Source organism: Chanos chanos, chromosome 5, assembly GCF_902362185.1.
Source record: "Chanos chanos chromosome 5, fChaCha1.1, whole genome shotgun sequence".
NCBI classification, from domain to species: domain Eukaryota; kingdom Metazoa; phylum Chordata; class Actinopteri; order Gonorynchiformes; family Chanidae; genus Chanos; species Chanos chanos.
In genome coordinates, this window is record NC_044499.1 from 44938733 (window position 1) to 44958314 (window position 19582).

The 19582-nt window shown below is 45.1% G+C and overlaps 1 protein-coding gene across 4 annotated transcripts in view; it reads right to left on the minus strand.

Annotated features, from left to right (window-relative positions):
* Positions 1-19582, minus strand: part of jmjd1cb (jumonji domain containing 1Cb) — a 94733-nt gene that overhangs the window by 46921 nt on the left and 28230 nt on the right. For all 4 annotated transcript variants that reach the window (XM_030776042.1, XM_030776041.1, XM_030776040.1 and 1 more), the window contains exon 2: positions 11023-11187. In XM_030776042.1, the coding sequence (XP_030631902.1) occupies positions 11023-11187 (165 nt within the window). The remainder of the gene's footprint in view (positions 1-11022; positions 11188-19582) is intronic.

Below are 19582 nucleotides of genomic sequence, written 5' to 3' on the forward strand. Positions count from 1 at the left end.
TTTTTTTCCCTAGCAAATAAAATAAGCCCCCTGAAATCCTAGTCTGTTTTTTTCCTTCCTCTCTCCCTCTCTTCCTCTCTCTCTCCCTCTCTCTTCCTTTCTCTCTTTCTCTCTCTCTCTCTCTCTCTCGTTGCAGCTTGCTTCCAACATGAAAGCCTCAAAACGAGGACAGTGCATTCTGCCAAATAACATCTTTCTGAAGCTGCAGGCAAACAGCCAAAAAGAAATCTGTAGAGCAAGAGGAAGGGCAAGCGTCCATTAGGTTTAATGCAAGCTCTGCACTCTGGTCTCTGAGCTGCAGACTGACTGGAAGTCACATGGCCCGTTGGATTAATTCACCGTTCCCTTTGGAGATGCAGAGGTCTGCTTCACCCCTAACAGCCACTGCAGTCTGATCAAATGGACAAAGAGAGAAGAGAGGAGAGAGCTTGACCTTCGTTAGGTCACCCCCGCCCCCGCCACCCCCCTCCCATCCGCCAAAGCACAGTCGCATGATGTAATACCTGGCGCTAAATTGCAATAGACAAATGCATTTAAAAAAACCCTCGCCCCTCCACAGTATGTATAAAGGCTGGTACACAATAGGAACTAACCGAGATAGAAGGCAGGAACTAATAAAGGACTGATTCTGAAAAAAAAAGACCTTTTTTATCTGTCCAAAATCTCTTCTATCTGTGCCATAGTTAGTATCAAAGTGCAGAACGGTGAAACCGTGAACTGGCGACTTACGATAATCGCTAACAGCGGTAATTCTCTTGGCTCGCTATCAGTGTGATCATAAAAGGCATCAGATATAGGGGCAAGACACATTCATGCATTTTATGACATCTTTCAAAAAAGCAATCTGAACACGTCTGCTGATCCTGCTTGTCACAGCCTCTATTCCCCTCACACATGCGTACGCACACTCGTACACAGGTGTGCACACACACGTACACAGGTGTACACACACACACACACGCGCACACACACACAGAGAGAGGAGGGTCACTCACCGTGTTCTGCGCTACAAAAGCCCCACACGGAGAGCCAATCCTCACACATAAACGCACAAAGAGGATGAGAGAATTCTCGGACGTTAAGGTTCTTCCTGCTCGATCAGTGAAGAGTGGGCCACGGAGGAGCCGAACAACTGCTCTAGTTCCTTATGTAGCAGATAACGCTGCTGTCTCAATTGGGCTGCATCGCGTTGTTTTTTTGTTTTTTTCTTCTTTTCCCTCCTCCCCTGCTGATACACACATTTTATCAACAGCCATGTGGCCAAGCGGCAAAGTCCACCTACACTAGCGGCAGGGACTAGGAAGCAATGATGTAATAGAATTGATTACATCACTGACCACTGGTTACATAACAGAGGCCTCATAAACACTTTGAGCAGCAGTGAGTGGCCTTGATCTTCTATCAGTTCTAACACCTGCCTTTCTCTGTCGTCCTCACCTAAACAGGCGCCTCTCAACCTCACCCTGCACAAAGGGGCCACAACCAAAACACGGCTTGTATAACGGAGCAATGTTTAATATCTGGGTCCTGAGTAACCTGGTTATGTTTGACTTCCACTGCAATATTACTACGCTTCTTGCATCTAGAAAAGAAAGCGTTTTGAATGATTCAGATGTTTATGACATGACGTCCCAGGCGACTAGCTCTTTTGACTGTTGGATGCTAAAGTTAGCCGCGTATGTTAGACGGCGCTAAAGCGTGTGTGTGTGCATTTCTGGGTCACAGGAGTTTGAAACAGACAGTGTCGCCTCGGGTTCCCAGCAGGCGTGTGAGGGCACATATTTCCAGCTTTCCAGAAGAGTGACTCGGTGCTTTTGCACTCGTCCGTCTTTGGCTGTGTTTTTCCGCGGCTCCTAATCCTCCCTGCCTCCCTCCTCCTGAGCAGCCTGTATATTGAAAGGCTTTGAAAAAAAAAAATGTGTCTTTAATAAGAATTCGCTCGCACACAAAAGAGCCCAACTGACAGAGAACTCGTGTGTGTGTGTGTGTGTGTGTGTGTGCGTGCGTGCGTGTGTGTGTGTGTGTGAGTGTGTGCGTGTACAAAAGAAACAAGACAGAGTGAGATGGAGGCAGAAGACAGCATGTGACTCCAGTGTCCTCGGATAAGCTCTGAAGCCTGGCCGGAGCCAGCAGGTGGGTTCTCTCTGTAATGAAAGTGCGTCTGAGAGGGGCCGACGCGGCCGCGTGGACCTTTAATGCCAAGAACTCTGAGGTGACCCACGGCTCAAAGTGCTGCTACACCCGTAAAAAAAAAAGAAAAAAAAAGAAAAAACAACAGACAACGTCCAAACCCGGGAGCGCAGGCGCTGTCGTCATCAGATTTAGCTTGGGTTTAGGCGACGACCAACAACGAGAGCACCCTTAAGCATCCAAACACAGACGCTGTGTCCAGATGTTTAGCTCTTTGACTGGGATAAATCAGAGCTGCTGCTGCTGCTGCTGCTGCTGGTGGCTTTTGTCATTTGTTCATGTTGTTATGGTCCACAAGCACCGATTACCTAATTCTTAGTCACTACATGTGCTTTCGTGTCTGTGATGGATAAAGATGTAACTCGTAGATATAATGTATAATAAGTCATGGTTGTCTGCACTGTGAGAGCAGGAAGGCAAACGCATCACGGACAGCTCCTTAGTTTGGTGAGTGGTGTACGTTTTTGTGTGTTTGGTGTGTGTTTGCATGCGTGTGTGTCAGTGAGGTAGAGGGATAGAGAAAGAGAGAGAGAAAGAGAGAAATAACAGACTCTATGAGTCAGTCAGATATACTCTCTGCAGTGCGGGGGCGTAGCAGGCTTGCTTAATGCTTGAGAGCGAGGGAGAGAGAGAGAGAGAGAGAGAGAGGGAGAAAGAGAGCAAAACGAGAATGAGAATGTTCTAGTACATAGAGCGATCTTGATCCGAGGTATTTAAAGGCACAGATCAGATGGTATTCCTTCAAACCCACCATACGCAAAAGTGAAAAACTGGAATAAAGGATGTTTCATGTTTCAAACATAATTACACGCAAATAAAAGGCATATGTCTGGGGTCCTCCGAGCCCAGTTAATGGACAGTGCAGAGGCGTGTCCTTTATCTGGAACTCGTTGTTCCTACTCCAGCTTTTGTAAAAACTCCCTTCAGTGACCAGGGGCCCAGGGTGATGCAACTGGTCGTGTTCCCTCGAGCACGTGTGTCAGACAGGTTCACTGACACCCCCCACCAATTGTCAGCAGTCGCCGACCATCAGACACCTACATAGTCGCAGGTGTCGTCAAACTCGAAGTGCAGTGGGTTGCTTAGCATACTGAGCAGCTTGCGGCGTGAAAAAAAAACAAAACGCGGCAGCTGAATTTGCACGTCTCTGAGAAAGCGTATGCTAGCCCGGTTCACCTAGACCGAGGCGACTACTACATGATATGGAGCAGGGGAATAACACGGGTTGATTGTGTTTCACAAATTCAGAGGGAAAAAAAAAAAACGAGTTGGTTCAGGATAACACGGGTCCCGTTCGAAAGATTACAACGCTAGCTCTTTATCAGAGCACGCAAGATGCTCTTAGAATGCAAAAAAAAAAAAAGAAAAAAAAGAAAGGAAAAAATAAAAGAATACTGTTTGAATATAACTACTCCTTAAAACGGCTGATCCCCTCTGCTATTCTAAATATTTTTTGCGGGCATATGGTGAAGTCATGCTTACATTACACCGTCTGCACTTATCTCACAAGCATACGAGATGATTCTCCCAGAGGAAGACATGATACTTAAGTCAAAAAGTCATCATTTCTCTCATTTTTCCCCCGTCGTCACAGGTTCCTGAGGGAGCCAAGCTCATTCTTTGAGCTCTAGTAGGAGAGGATAAACAAAACCCTCTCTGAGGTAACGCTGTCCCGCACGCGAGGGCGGGAAAAGTGTAAACGGAAGCGCTCTAAAAATAAAGGCCTAATGGGGGGGGGGAGAATTTATTAGGGGGTTCGCCGCAAAAGTGTGCCTCCCACTGAGAAAACGCAGCTGATCTGGCCCTGGATCCCTCAGCAGAGCCGCACTCTGGGGCCACCCAGGCGGTCCCTGAGACGGCACGGGAGCCTGTCCCGGCCCCCAAACTCCGCCCCCGACAGTACCGTGTTTAGGCAGGATCAGAGATTTTTCCATCGGAGTACAGGTTCACCTATCCATCTCGCCGTCACGCATTAACTGTACACGCAGACGCATGCACGAGCACATTCCAATTTCACAAAACCACGTGTTCGCCCGAGGTCTATCTGTGTACTTCGCGCTTAGTCACTTAATATCTCCGTGTCGTTAACACACAAACACACCATGCGGCAGACGCACTGGTGGAGTGATAACATACAGGAAACCCACAGAAACTTCACTTCCCTCCACACTTGTGTTGGTGAGGTAGAACGAAAAGGGTGGGACCGCTTCCTCTACCAAAAAAAAAAAAAGAAAAAAAAAAGAAAGAAAAAAAAAACAGAAGAAGAAACAGACAAAGGGTGTGACATTTCCCCTGAGGTTGATATATAAGTGCGATTTGCAGTGCCAGTCACAGTGAGAGGTCACACTTATACAAAGTCAGCAAAGACCAAAAAAAAAAAAAAAAAAAACAGCAACAACAACAACAACAATAAAAAAACCCCAACCATCAAACTGATCAAAGTCATGAGGGGGCAACTACACACTCTAAACCTTTGAGTTGAGTGGCTGTCAAAGGCACTGCCAACGTAGGAAACAAGCAAAAGCCTGTTTGTGAGAGAATCTACACATTCAACTAAATGAACCGTGCCTCACCCACGCAAACACACACACACACACAAACACACGGTTACTGTGAAAACATTCGACGCTCTACTTCAGAGAGTGATCTGTATGCGTTTCGCACACCTGTTTAATACCAACGTCAGACTGGGCTCGGTCGATAACCTCTGAATTATTTCGCCGAGTGCTTGCACCAGTTATTTGACCCTCTGACGGCTGGAAGCGTGCAATGCCCTGACAGGTTTGGCCCATTAGTCATTAGTGCTGCATTAACCCAAGCTATACACCTCCAAGCTCCAACATTTAAAAATTTTGGGTCCTCCCCCCCCAAGAAAAAAAGAAAGACAATGCCGAACATAAAGTGCAATATGTGCTCCAAATACATTAAACCACAGTCATTTCGAGACATGACGCTGACTCTGGAAAAACGGAGGGATAGCTATCCTTTAATTAACTCCGCTCTGAAACATCCGTCTGCGTGAAACCTAGAGGGATAAATTGGTTTAGTTATAGTCCCGTTACGAGACCGAAATCCCTCTTCGTCGTATAAGGGAGCGGCGTCGGAGCCCTTTTTTTTTTTTTCTCCTTCTTTCATAAACCGAGCTGCTCCTGCAGCAGGAGTGAAGCTGCTAGCTCCGTTAACGTTCGAAAGGACTACATCCAGGCTGGGTGCCAAAATAACAAACGCGAGGACAAATTGCCACGGTAACAAGGAAAATCTCACGCAGCTCTCCGTCGGGCCAATTCTCGAACAGCGCCTTCTCTGTGAACACTGGGTATCTGACAACATGTGGCTATTCCATTATACTGGATGGATTTTTAAAAAAAAAAAAATTTTAAAAAAATAAATAAATAAAAAGCCATGCAAAGAGACTGACGTAGGTTTCCAAAAAACTAGTCACAAGGCCATCTGTTTGTACATTGACTCTTAAAAAGAGATGACTGTAAAATACATATTATGGACGTAATGTAACCAGATGATTTCTTTTTTCTTTTTTTTTTTTTTTGGTGAAGGGAAAACTAGGAGCAAAAAAAAAAAAAAAAGAGAGAGAGAGAAAAAGTTCCATAAAACAGACAGCTCGACCATGAGAAATGACTTTAAGGTCTGGCTTTTTCACCGCTTTAGGAATTGACGCCAGAAACTCGACATTCCTTAGAGGAGGGAGAAATCTAAATGACAGGCATTTGAGATGACGGATAAGCAGAGAGTTCCTGAGAAGGCATGCTGTAGATTCCCATGTGGGAAAGCCATTTCATTTCAACAAACACACACACACATACACACATACACACACAGCTTTCTCTTCACAACAAATACAACAAACTTTTAATCAGAACATTTGCCTGGCCTGGTTCGAAAGGACCAACAAACACACACACACACACACACACACACAAAAAAAAACCTTCACTAAGCAACTTTTATGTATCAATCAGTGCATCAGATTCTCTTTGAGATGAAGGCCTTTCACTGCTAACAGATGCTGAAAGAGGGAACAGTGTAAAAAGATTCAATTTCTTCAAATCCATTTATTTTAGCTCTGTGTAGAAGGCCTACATGTAAGCTATGGGACCTTTGGCCTACATAGTCAAGAGAGAGAGAAAGAGAGAGAGGGAGAGTGAGCAAGAAAGACAGAATAGAGAAAGAGGCCCAGAGGACAGAAAGTGATGGGAAAAACACAGATCACAGTAGAGCAGAGAGAGAGGGAGAGAGAGAAAGAGAGAGAGAGAGAGAGAGAGAGAGACAAATAAAAGCCAAATGTGGTTGGGGGGCGGGGGGTCACTTATGATCTACACCATGAAGTCATGTCATTTCCCTACAGCACGGAGAGGGTGTCTCTACCCCCCACCCCTCAACCTGACTCCATTACTCACTGAGACTACCCTTCCTCCCTCCCCCTTTCCTCCTTTCCTCTCTCTCTCTCTCTCTCTCTCTCTCTCTCTATCTCCTCCCTTCCCCCAGCCCTTTCAGACGAGACGGGAGAGAGTGGCCCCGGGCTGCCTCTGTAAAGGCTGCCTGCCTATGATTGCTGTCATTAAGGAGCCAGCTGTGCAGTTGGCAGTGAAGAATCATCTGTATACTCCTCTGGTTCGACGTGTTCGGCTTGTTCGCCATCTCCTTCCATCCCCTCTCTCATTGCCCTGTATTCCTCCCACTCTCCCACTACAATCCAAAACAACAACAACAACAACAACAAGAAAAACACGGCAACCGTACTTGGATAGCGTAGATACACTCTGAGGCCTGTACTAAATGCAGCTGAGTATTACAGGACTGTAATATGGACAGTTGGTCAGCCACACACACACACACCACACACACACACACAGAGGCACTTAAAGACAGGGAACAGCAGTTCTTCCTCAGGCAGCTGCACACCCAGGCAAAGACGTACTATGACAAGAGACTAAAACCCCCGAAGGGGGGCAAAGGTCACAAACATTTGGGTGTGTTGAACCAGTAACACGAGATAAACAGAGGGAAGAACTCGAAAAACTGCAAATGCCGCTTTAACTGTCGAGGCGCCAAACAGAATCCGCTTGGCTCGGGATATTGAACAATGAATCTATCAAAGCGAAGAGGGCTGCACTTCATTTTGTGCTTCCTGACAACTGATAAAATAAAAATAATCAGCACATCGATCAGGCTGGACGCTGCTATAGACACCCCGCTCCTGATCTAACGCGGTGGGAGTGACAGCGTTTATTTCCTCCAGGATGGGGTAGCGGCGTTAGCTAATGAAAAACATTAATCTAAACACTTTAAAAGGTTCTACCGAGAACCTCCACGGTTTGAGTCTATTCCTGTAAGAAACAGTTTACAGAACAAGCTTCCTGTTTAAAAGCTGTGTTTTTTCTGACCGATTCTGTTTTCTTGAGGCTAGCTTAAGATGCTTATGGGTGTGTTCGAGTCTGTGCGCTAGTAATGCTGGCCCTTTGTTTGTCTTGCTGACAGCTGATGGTTGCCTTTCGGGGGAAGTTGTGTCCAGGTCTTAAACTGTTAATCATTGGCTACGGTTCTCCTCAGGGACTGTATACTCTTGCCAGGGTATAGGGGTCAGTCAGGCCACAGACACACACACAAAACCACTGCTCAATAACACTTATCAACAGCTGAGATCTCAGTCCAACAACTGTTAAAAAAAATCCATTTCTGTTGCATAACACAATTTCCAGCGCATTTCAAAATCTGTGAAATAGATTTGCTTTAAACATGCAGTGAATGTCAGTTTCTTTCTTTTTTTTTTTATTTGAAATTTGATTCGTCAGCTTAGATATGGACTTTGTCAGTCGACAAAAGAACTGTTCGTCATCTGAGTAGTTCAAAACATCGGTTCATTTTTCTCCTGGTGATACAAGGTCTTTCACTCTCAAGCTGACAATAATCAACTGAAAACATAACACCCAAACCTTCTATTAAAGTCAGTCACTCACGTCGCCTGATGAAAATAATAGGTTTTCATGCTACAGCTTTGATGATTGTAAACCAGTGAATTGTTCCTCTTAGAAGTGATTTCATCTTTCGTATCAAACCATAAACAAATCTCAGAGTTTAACGTGCCCGACACCATGACAACCTTAACAAAACATTGCAGGCAAGGTGCTACAAATAACCATGCACTGAATGTGTGTAGGTACGTGTGTTTGTGTGTGCACGTGCGTGTTGCGTATATGTGTGTGCATGCACATGTGTGTGTCGAGGTGCTTAGTGTTCATCAGCGTTAAAATGTAACCCGTGGATTTGAGGTTAAGGGAGGCGAGTCGCAATTAGCCCATCAGAAACTTAGTGAGTCCGGTCATGAATCAAATAAATATGGGCCTCGTCGAGCAGATTTACGGGGACTCGTAAAGACACAAAGGCCTTCCAGTGCGCGGCTTTGGCCCGCGGACGCATAGTTCTCGATGATATTCCTGACTGTTTGCCTACAGGGAAAACGAACAAACTGCTCTCGTCTTCGCCGCAGCGTTATCGTCGACACGAGTCTCGCGTTTGAGATCGTTTTCCCCAAATCCCGTCGCTTATCGTCACGGCCAGCACCAAAGTCGTCAAAAGCTTCGCCTAATCGTTATTTGGAAAAACCCGAACACACGGTGTATTACATCTGCTGTTAGCGCTGCGTCCTAAACAGAACAGGACGTACCGAGCGCGAACGTGGAACATGTTTGAGATGGCCAGGAAAGAGAGAGGAAAGAAAGTCAAATTGGTCAGGGAAGAGGTGTTGGACTCCAACCAAAAAACAGTGTCATAATGGAACAACACCCCTCTCTACCCCCCTCCCCCCCCCCCCCAAAAAAAAAAACCCAATGAAGATGCAGGAGGAGCAGGAGAAGCAGGAGGAGGAGGCGAGCCCCTGACACAAAGCCTGGGGAAAACGTAAATAATCTGGGCAGACGTCCAAGCCCAAAGCTCTTTAATGGGCCTTTGGAGAATGACAGCCACGTCTGTCGATGGCCTTCGATTCCCAGGTCACACTCTGTCAATAGATACAGCAGGCTAGGCCAGGCCAAGGGACTAAAACAATCGCTGGGCACAGTTTGGGGCCTCATATATCAAAGGACAGCAGACAAAGGCCAAAGTGTTCCGCAGAGTGGAGAGAGAGAGAGAGAGAGAGAGAGGGAGAGGCTGTGCTGACTAAGGGGGATCCGGCAGCAGTAAAAGTCTGCATTCCCCTGAAATAGCAGCCATAAATAATGGAGCTGTGAACGCAATTGTGTAAGAGACTGAGGAGTAGAAAAAGAGGTAGTGAAAGAAGCAAAGGAGAGAGAACAATGATTTTCAAAAAAGAAAAAAAAAAAAAAAAAGAAAAAAGGAAACAGAAGACGGCGCAAAAAAAAAAAAAAACAAATGTGCGAGCGTTCGGGGACGATTCTTCTTGCATCAGGAGCTAGTTGAGGTAATTAGGTCAGCGCTGTCCAACTGAATACAACTTTAAAAATTAGACCTGTCTGGTAGGTCAAGAGGTCACGAGTCCAGACAGAACCTTGATGAGCACTACCAACGTGCAGTACAGTATATCTCTAGCAAACTACGCCACTTGGAAATTCCATACAAATAAAGAGCAAATATTCCCAAATTCCACTCTGACCTTAACCAAGAGTCATACACTGGGACAGCATCTGCACTGGTAAATAAGTGGACTAATTTAACGACATGAGAAACGTATCCTGAGCTATCAGATGTATGACTGTGATACTGGGACAGTCTCCCATAGATAAGCTTATCTTCTCGGAGTTAGATTACACAACAGAGTTCAAATGAGAGAGGCTTACACATTAAAAATGACTTGACCTCTTTGTGAACACTACAAAGTTAACAAATACTATGGCTGTAGAAAAAGAAAAAAAAACACTACCCTTTTTGAGCAGTAAAGATACAACATCACTGTTGTAACCTTTTCAAAGACGCTTTAAACAATACGTGTGAACGTGCAGAAAGACAGAGTCGATACGCAGCCATCATCGAAGGCTATACAACAACTGCCTGTAGACCAAAGTTGAGAATCTCTTTCATGAAGGCTTTTACAAGAGGATTTTACTGTATTAATAGCGTAAATATGAAGCTTTATCTGCGATCATAGCCCGACGTGAGGACCGCATTGCTCAGAAATCGTTCTTGCTCGCTGTGTGTGTGTGTGTGTGTGTGTGTGTGTGTGTGTGTGTGTGTGTGCGTGTGTGTGCGTGTGTGTGTGTGCGCGTGTGTGAAGAAAGAGAGACGCTGCCATGTCGGTTGCTTCGTGTGTCTCACTAGGATTCGCTTTGAACTCTTATCTCCTCGGCATGGGCCAGATGGCGCTGTGCTTCTCAGCGTTACATAATCAAAACACTGAGCACATTTCCTCAGCAACGCTCCAAACGCGCCACTCCACTCAGGGCCGGAGAGCAGTACTTTTAAACGTTGTCAGACTCCTCTTTTTTTTTTTTTTTGTGCAATGGAGAGCCAGGGAAAGGAGTAATCATAGAGTGCTGTCATGACTTGTTTAGACTGTGTAAACCCCCCCCCCCCCCCCCACCCCAACCCTCTGTAATTTTCACTCACTGCCCCGCAGTCCCCGACCCATCGATCTAAGATAGAGACTGAAACCCGATATCGCCCGACTTCTGCCAAACGAATGGAGCTCGTTTTTCTTTACTCCTGAAAGCCTTTGTAAAGCGTAGCAGCAGATCTTAAACCACAGGTCTGTCTGCACAGTCTGACATGCGAGAGAGTCTAGAAAGTCTTGTGGTAGATGTGCTAGAGGAAAAGGTCTGCAGGGCAGAACAAAGGGAAGCGTAGAGGGAAAAGAGAACTCACCAGAGCTGGCCACTGGATCTGCTTGGCTTTTGTTCCCTGCAGCTGGATGCCTTCTTTTCTCTTGGCCCATACGAGCTGATGTTCCAGCAGAAAGATTTGGAAGTCTTCATACACCTTGACCCATTCGCGTTTCTCCCACTCAAGGTCATCAAACTCCACATAAACCTGAAAATGGACAAAGAGAAAGAGAGAGAGAGAGAGAGAGAGAGAGAGAGAGAGAGGAGCAGAGGTTACACATTAAAGCATGTCCTGGGAACACTTACTTAACGTAGCTCCTGTCTGCAGAGAGCAACATTAACCGGCAAAGCAAAGCAAAGCAAAGCCTTCTACAGCTGCTCAGTTATTTCCATCCTTAGCCTCACATAGCCCTTTTTTTTTTCATTGGGCTTATTTTTAGTGCCGAAAAAAAAGTATTTATTTAAGTCACCGAGCGAGAGCCAAGTTTACAAAGCTGGCACGGTCCACGGCAGTCTCACAGATACATGCCACTGTGAGGTGGTCCTTCGGGGATTTCCCTCAAAATTTGGAAAGCAGAGGAGAAAAAGTGAACGTTCCTAAAGATTACATCCTGTCTTTCAGGAACATTCGCGTGTTCCTATGGATGGTGTTACAGTTGTTAAATATATGGAATTTGTGAGTTATATAGAGCGTGAATTTTCTTCAGTACATCAGGGTTCATACGTTGCTTGTTTCTTGTGAAATATTCTCTCGCTCCTGAAGGACACACATTAATGATTAAATGAAATGGTAAACATTGCAGGCCTAAAGTTGCTTTCACGTGGACACTTCAAAAATCGGATAAGAATTTGAGTCATTCAACACACCTAACAGTACAAATCCCCTCAAAACAAAGGTGTGAAGCCTGTTTGCTTTTTCTTAAAAGCAAATTAACAAACATCTCACAAAGGCCATAATGCCAATGAAATTTTGAACCGCGGCTTCTCACTGAAAACCACAGAACTAAAATTAACAGTGTTCAGCAGCATGAAACAAATCCAACATAATTACATAAAGTGTTCCATGTATACATATATGTGTGTGTGTGTGTGTATACACACACACACACATACATAAACATGTACATATATATACACATACGCACACACACACACATACATTTATGTTGGATTTGTTTCATGCTACTGGATCAGCTACTCAAATATACAGATATAGATACAGATATAGATATAGATATGTTTGATTCCATCCACTAGACAAGACACAGATGGCCATGAGAGATATGTTCATCTATCCTATCTAAGCTCTATGTTGTGTTTCGTTTTATCTTGCGTAACAGAAACACAAACTGCAGATGGTCTTTCCCACCGCTATCAGCACCTGTGGGACGACGACCAGAGGCCCAGCCTTTCTCATTTTCCTGCCGTGGCTACGAGGTACAGCTCCGGAGCCCGGTCTAAAAAGTGTGAACCGCTCCACCAAGAACCGCTCCTTAGCCATGTGATTCAAACCAGACATAATGCAGGGAGATCACATGTGTGCTAGCTTTGAGCTGGCCAAAGACACTGAGAGAGATTAACCATGTGCCTGGAAGACTGAATGACTTTCACACATGCACTTGACTCATGCTGACAGCATGTTCCTGGACCGCTTTAGACTTACGTTCAGACTGTATGAGTAAAGGTGTCTCAGCATGAATGATAAGTCGCTGGACTTGTTTTCATAAATTAGAGGCTTCTGCGTTTGTATTGGACTTAAGAAACAAGTAGACTTTCACATACTCAAAAAAAAACGTTGGCATAAGCTTAGCTGTGTGAAGCAATCTCCTTTAGCTGACTAATACGTCCCTAAGTCCAAAAAAACCTCAAGTTTTTCTTCATTTCCAATACAAAAAAGATAGTGATGTATTATTCCGCATTTTGACGTCTTTCTTCACCTCATACCACCCGTGAGTAGTGAGTAACTGTCCAATGTGAGCTTTGAGAGAGTGGAAGCACAGAAACCTCCTCCTCCTGCCACATGGATGAAACTGCATTGCACAACTACAGTATATGACCAATTGTGAATGACACGCGTGCTAACAGGAGCTGGTTGCATAATGTGGATTCAAACCAAAAATGATTCACCAAGCCTGCCTGCTGTGTTTTCAGCACTATGAAAAACCATTTTGTGTGTGTGTGTGGTGTGTGTGTGGGTGTGTGTGTGTGTGTGAGAGAGAGACAGTATGATGGGCTGTATGGGCTATAGATCAGAGGTTGTGAGAGGAGCAGGTGAGGAACAGATGGGTTGGTACAGATGTTAGATGATGGCACTCTTGTACCCTTCCCAAAAAAAAAAAAAAAAACCCTTCACACTCATACATTTTGTCCCAACGTTTCTCTCTTTCTCTGACCTTTTTGTTTCAGACCATGTCATCTACTTCTACTTTATTTTTCTCTATTTTCAATCTATCATTCTGTCCTTTTCCTTCGTCCTCTTGCTCTCTTAACCCACCCCAACCCCCTCCCTCATTCCTGCAGTAGCACACGTGACACTCCACCAATCCCGTCCCCTCTCGCTCTCTTTGTCCCCTCCCCCGCCCTACTGTAGAGCCCAGACTGTGACTGGCACTTTCCCAGACCAATCCGCAATCCAGCACAGGGATCATGGAGGGCAGCTTTCCTCATTCACCCTCACATGCATTTCTTCGGCCTTTCTTTGCCACTGGACGAGTGCCCCCTTCCACCCCCCCTCCCCCAAATTGCCACAATGAAACTCTTAGAGAGTCATACAGTGTTTGTGCTGCCAAGGGCCAGCGGCCCACGCACCCCCATGAGCCGTTAATGCCATGTAAAAAATTCACTCTCATTAAAAATTGACGTGCGAGAGACGGGGGCCAGGGAGGCATCGGGGAAAGGGGAATGTTTGCGCGCCGTATCCAGGCAGTGACCTATCGTGCCGGGGCACCGATGCCAGTGTGGAGGATTAGCGAGCGCCGGGGAGTGGGGGGGGGGGGGGGGGGGGGGGCTGGCATGCACTGCTGGCATGCTGTACCAACACAGGCAGGAAGTCACTTTGTACAAAGAGATGGACTGGCTCGGACCAAGCCGCGCGGATCCGAGCGGAAAAGTCCGGAGAAACGGAGAGAAATTAAGACGGGAGTTTTCGAATCGGGGGGTGTAGACAGAAAACGAGCCGAGCGAAGTCGTATGCTGAATTCTCCGCCTCTCCAGGGATACCAGCCGTCTGTGCTCTCTGGAGTAATACAGATGCAAACAAATTACAACCCCATCGGTTTCAAACGGAGGGAAAAATGTTGACTGAACAAATATTTCAGACCTCAAAGAAACAAAAATCGATAAGTGAAAGAAAGCTCCCCGAATCCTGCGCCGCACCACAACAGTTTTCCAATTATTTTACACGAGCCGACGCGTAAGAAATGACATGATGTGGATACTGGTATCAAATTCCAGGATGAGGCAAAGGGGATACAAGAAAGTGGGTCAGTGTAGGACACTGCTCCACAAGAACATTGTGCTCTGTCATTTCCCAGAGCAGACTGCCAATCTGCCAAGCGCAGCAATTCCTCACGTCTCCCTGGTCCCAGACATCCTCCCGCTTCTTACATACCAATCAGTGTGAGCTCGCTGTGTTTGCTTATGATAAACCCTAATCAAGACTGAATTAATCTATAAATGTAAACACCGTCTCCGATCTAAATGTGGGTCTTCTAGATCCCTTCGACAGTGATGGTTAATTAATCATTTTAGAATCACATAAAAAACTTGAATATTTGAATTTAGAAAAAAAAAAAAGAAAAAGAAAGAAAGAAAGAAAGAAAGAAAGAAAGAAAGAAAGAAAGAAACACCCACATACATATTAGTTCATTAAAATCCAAATGCAGCATAGCTGCTATAAGGTGCTAAGCAAGCACTAACGGAGAGAATTTGCGCGAGGAAAAACGCATCATCTCTAAGGCCATATAGTGTCTGTACTGACAGATTTTTCTCAGTAGTGTTTAAACCCCCTAAAGAGCAATGGCAGGACCCCACATATCTCACTGGCACTGCAGAGAAACAAATGTTCAGTGATGTCACAGTTATTTACGCTCTTCACCAGCTGTTCCATTTGTTAGCATATATCAGAAGACCAGACAGTGAAAGAAGGTGAAAGCAGTTAGAGGAGCACAAGCCAGAGAGAGAGAGAGGGAGAGAGAGAGAGGGAGAGAAAAAGAGAGCCAGAGAGAGACAGAGAGAGAAAGAAAGAGAGAGAGAGAGAGAGAGAGAGAGAGAGAGAGAGAGAGAGAGAGAACGGGAAAAAAACCCTTAATGATAAACCTGGTTTAAAAGCCAACAAACACAGCTAGATTATGGTATAACAGACAAAGGGTTGAACTCGGGTAACCTCCAGATCTCTGCTGCAGGGCCCTTATTTTTATGCGGATTGCTCAAGGACACTGATAAAGGAGCAAAGGTCACAGCGTTGACAGATTTGAGCCAAGAGAAGAAGATATAAAAAAAAAAAAATCACTTTTCTGCGTTAAAAAATTCAGTCAGGTCATGACTGCTGGGACGTGCCACAGACTAAAGACCAACTGGCAAAGCTTAGCAAACTACCAAATTACCAGCCAATTACGACCTGCAATGTGTCAGTAACAGCTACAAAATTCACGATAACAAAGCAATATAATAAGACAGAGTCACACACAAATGCATGTTCGACACAAACACACACACAAACAAACACACACATACACACAAACACACACACACACACACACAAGGCAAGTGGAAACTCTTTAGTCTTTTCTCCCCCGATCTCCTGCCTGGCTCTATCAACAGCAGTCATCTGTTCCAAAGGCCCAACATCAAAACAACATGAGGTTAAACTGAACACATTCAAAAGCGATAAAGGGGGCCAATAAAACACAGGGACAAAAGGAAGTGCTCCATGGGGGTGGGGTTCGGGTGAAGAAAGCCTCACACAACACCTTCTCCCGTGCTTGATTCAGACGCAGGGAGGCGGTTGTGCGCGGCTCTTCCGAATAACGACGGGCCCGGGCGGCCGCCGTCGTTCTCCGAGGTTCAGCCTTGACGCTCATTTGATTAAGAGACGGGCAAGGGCCATACATAACGTCGCCGTGGTAATGGAATCCAAACTTAATCATGTGGAGTGCTAAGAGAAAAAAAAAAAAAAAAAGGAGTGGCAGTGATGCATTCGCGCAAAGTCAGGAGCGTCGTCGTGGAGACAAGCTGGTGGAGAAACAGAGGGGTTGTTTTGGGTTTTTTTCGACGGGAGATCTAAGAGCGCGTCTGTTTAAAGGGTCGACGTTTGTCTACACGCGCGCATACATTAAAGATAAGTCTCGCAAGCGGCGCGAGGATCGAGCCCCGGCCGCAGAAGCGTTAGATAACCGCGTTCAGACGCCGGGAGATTCAGAGCGGTAAACGCTGTCCGCTGAACCCTGCACGACTAGATTAAGGATCGGGCCGAACCGTCCCGCCGCCCCATCCGGCTTTCGGCCATTTTATGTAAGAGTAAGAACCGTGCAAAAGGCCTACCACAGAGTGCCTGAAAATGTCAGTTACAAGAACCTGCAAGACAATAAGCCTCGGTAAGCTATGGCTATGAGGGTGACGCATTTCAGAGCAAAACAGAGAGAGGAGAATAAAAACGCACTGGAATGAATGAGAACCACAGCTCTGCCTTAAAGGGCTGGACGAACAGGAAAACTGGGATTAGAAATAAAAAGATGAGTAGTGAATAAATGGCATTGAGGGCGATTGTATGCAAAAAAAAAAACAAGCTTGAAAAAAAAAAACTGGGAGGGTAGGAGCTCAAGGCTATCTGCATTTGTAAAAAAAATAAATAAATAACCAAATAAATAACTAAATAAAAGAGGGGGAAAAAAAGTAAATGCCCTGTACTAACAACCCGGAGAAAATCTAATTGATATGAATTCAGTTTAATCACAAATGCGTCTGAATGAACTGTTACACACAATGAAAGGAGTAATCTTCAGTGAGGCCAGCTCCTAAGGATACACAACAAACAGGCAGTCGCTACAATATGTAAGATCTGGTTGCTATGCAACTAACAGCACACACTCGTTTGCTTTCTCTCTTTCGCTCCTTCTGTTTTTTTTTCGTTTTTTTTTTCTAAGGACAATGTCTGGAGCAGATGCATTGAGAGGGAAAAAAAAGCTGTGCGGTGATTTGGGATGCATGCTGTTAATGATGGACAAGAGAGGAGGAGAGGAGAGGAGAGGAGAGGAGAGGAGAGGAGAGGATATTCAGTGTAAACACCCCCCCCCCCCCCAGGTCCGAGAGGACACAAAAGGTGGGATCATGGGAAACAATCAGGAAACCCATCTTCGGCCACGAGTCGCGGCTACTGTCGGATGGTCAGGCGATCTAATTTTCCCTAAGACGTTCAGAGTAACAACGTTACTGAAAGCAACCTGCTCCAATCCTGTTACAGCACTGAAAATCACTGAGGTTTCAACCTACTCTAATCCTGTTACAGCACTGTAAATCACTGAGGTTTCAACACAAGGAATAACAGAGGCAAAAAAAAAGAGCATTACATAGTGCCTTCTTCACACTATCACTGTCAGAGTCATCTCAGCCAAACTGACATAACTATTCCACAACTGTAGACACCAAATGTGAAGTGTTTGCAAATGGAAATTCGAGATAAATGTTGGAAACTGTTGAAAAAGAAAAAAAGGAAAAAAAAGTCACATAACACCGCGCAAACTACACGGCACACTGTCCGAACAGTGGAGGCGGCTTTTAAAATAAAATCCGTAACGTTTCCTCGAGTATGTTTTTTTTTTACTATTTCGTCGTATAGCTGCAAACAATGACTAGTTTAAACCTGAGTGGTATTTTTCAGCCACAGCAGCAGTACACACTGAGTGCTGTTGTGTATTCTATGTGTGCTAGTGTAAAATCTGCCCATCACTAAAGGCAGCAGGACTTCCCTGACTGGCTGGACCTGGGCCGCCACAATCCAATCACCGAGGGCCCAGGCTCCGCTTCCCCTGCACACAGAAATCTGCCTTTCAAATCACTGGAGCGCAGAGAGAGACAGAGAGAGAGCGAGAGAGAGACAGAGAGAGAGAGAGTAAGAGAGAGAGAGAGATTTGTTTTGCTTTGTTTTTCTGTTGTTTTTTTTTTAAATATCAGATTAGCACAGAGGGAAGCTTCTTTTAAAACAGTCTATGTAAAGACGTCGGGTGCTTTCATCTTGGAGGTTTCATCCTCTCGTCCCTCGACAAATAACAACGGGAAGTGACATCGGTGATGAAATAAGATGCTAATGTCATCTGGCCAATCCAGCTGACATTAAAAAACAACCCCCCCCCCCCCCCCCCACAAAACCTTGTCCTCTTCCTCTTCACCCCCCCCCCTTGGAAAAAATCGTCAAAGATAAAAAGAAAAAAGAATTCAAAAACAGCGTATTTGTTCTGCTGTGACTAACCCAGTTGTCCTCATTTCCCCTGTTGGTTGTGGACTGTCACATCTTCACCACATCTCTCGCATTCACTTTAACAGGCCAGACAGCAGCCTGTGTTCTCTCTTCGCCCCCGGGGGGGGGGAGAAAAAAGATAAGACAGCTTTCTATTTTTCATTTCGTGCATTTGCCAAACCGCACCCCGTTTGTTCTCCCCCCCCCCCTTCCTCTTGATATATTATTGAACGTTTAAGCTTTTATTGATATTCCGCTCAAATTCAGCTTCAGTGCAACATTCGAACAACATTCAAAAAGAATATTACGGTCGGGGACGATTTTACACAATGACAACGTTTTTTTTTTTTTTTTTTTTTTCAGCCAAACAACTTAGCCTTTTTTATCCCTCAAATCGTAGGAGATTTACCCGATAACTTCAACATCGTTTCAATGACGTAAAAACCCCGACGCCACGTCCCATATCGCTACTGCCTACATCACCAGCTGAGCAATAACAACATAACTGGGAGTGAGTATACAAGTTGTGTTTGAATTCCTGAGGCAAAGCAACAGTTCTGAGAAGAAACTATCAGTATGTTTTTGAAGCAACATGAACAACAGACACGCAGCACGAAAAACAAAGAATCCTTGAGAAGTGTAGCCCGTTATTAGAGTGTGCACCCTTAAGACTCTGAGAACCCGTCATTCTTGGCAAGCTTTACTTTTACAAAAAGAAAAGCCAAAGCAACTTCGACAGAAAAAGGAAACATTTATATAAAAACACAAACAAATTATATTTCATCATTGCAAAAGGAAACAAGATGTAAACTAAAACTCTTTTTTTGGCATTTCTGCACCGGCTCTTTTAGAAAAAAGGTTCTAGATGTTCCTTGCAAAATATCAGCTGCTCGTAATGTGAAATATTTTTAGCTATTTCAAAAGATGACGATGATACATAACGTATATATAAAAAAAAAAAACCCAACAACAACGACCAACAAACAAAAACACGACGGCGAGCAGAAAGCATTAAGAAAATAAAAGATGAGAGAAGCATCCTGCCATGACCTGAGGCAACATCTGTTTGTGCTGCGAGAGCACGCTCCGTGCCTTCTCCTGACACAGGGATTAAAACAATGCCTTTGTTTACCGCCACTCCAACGATGCC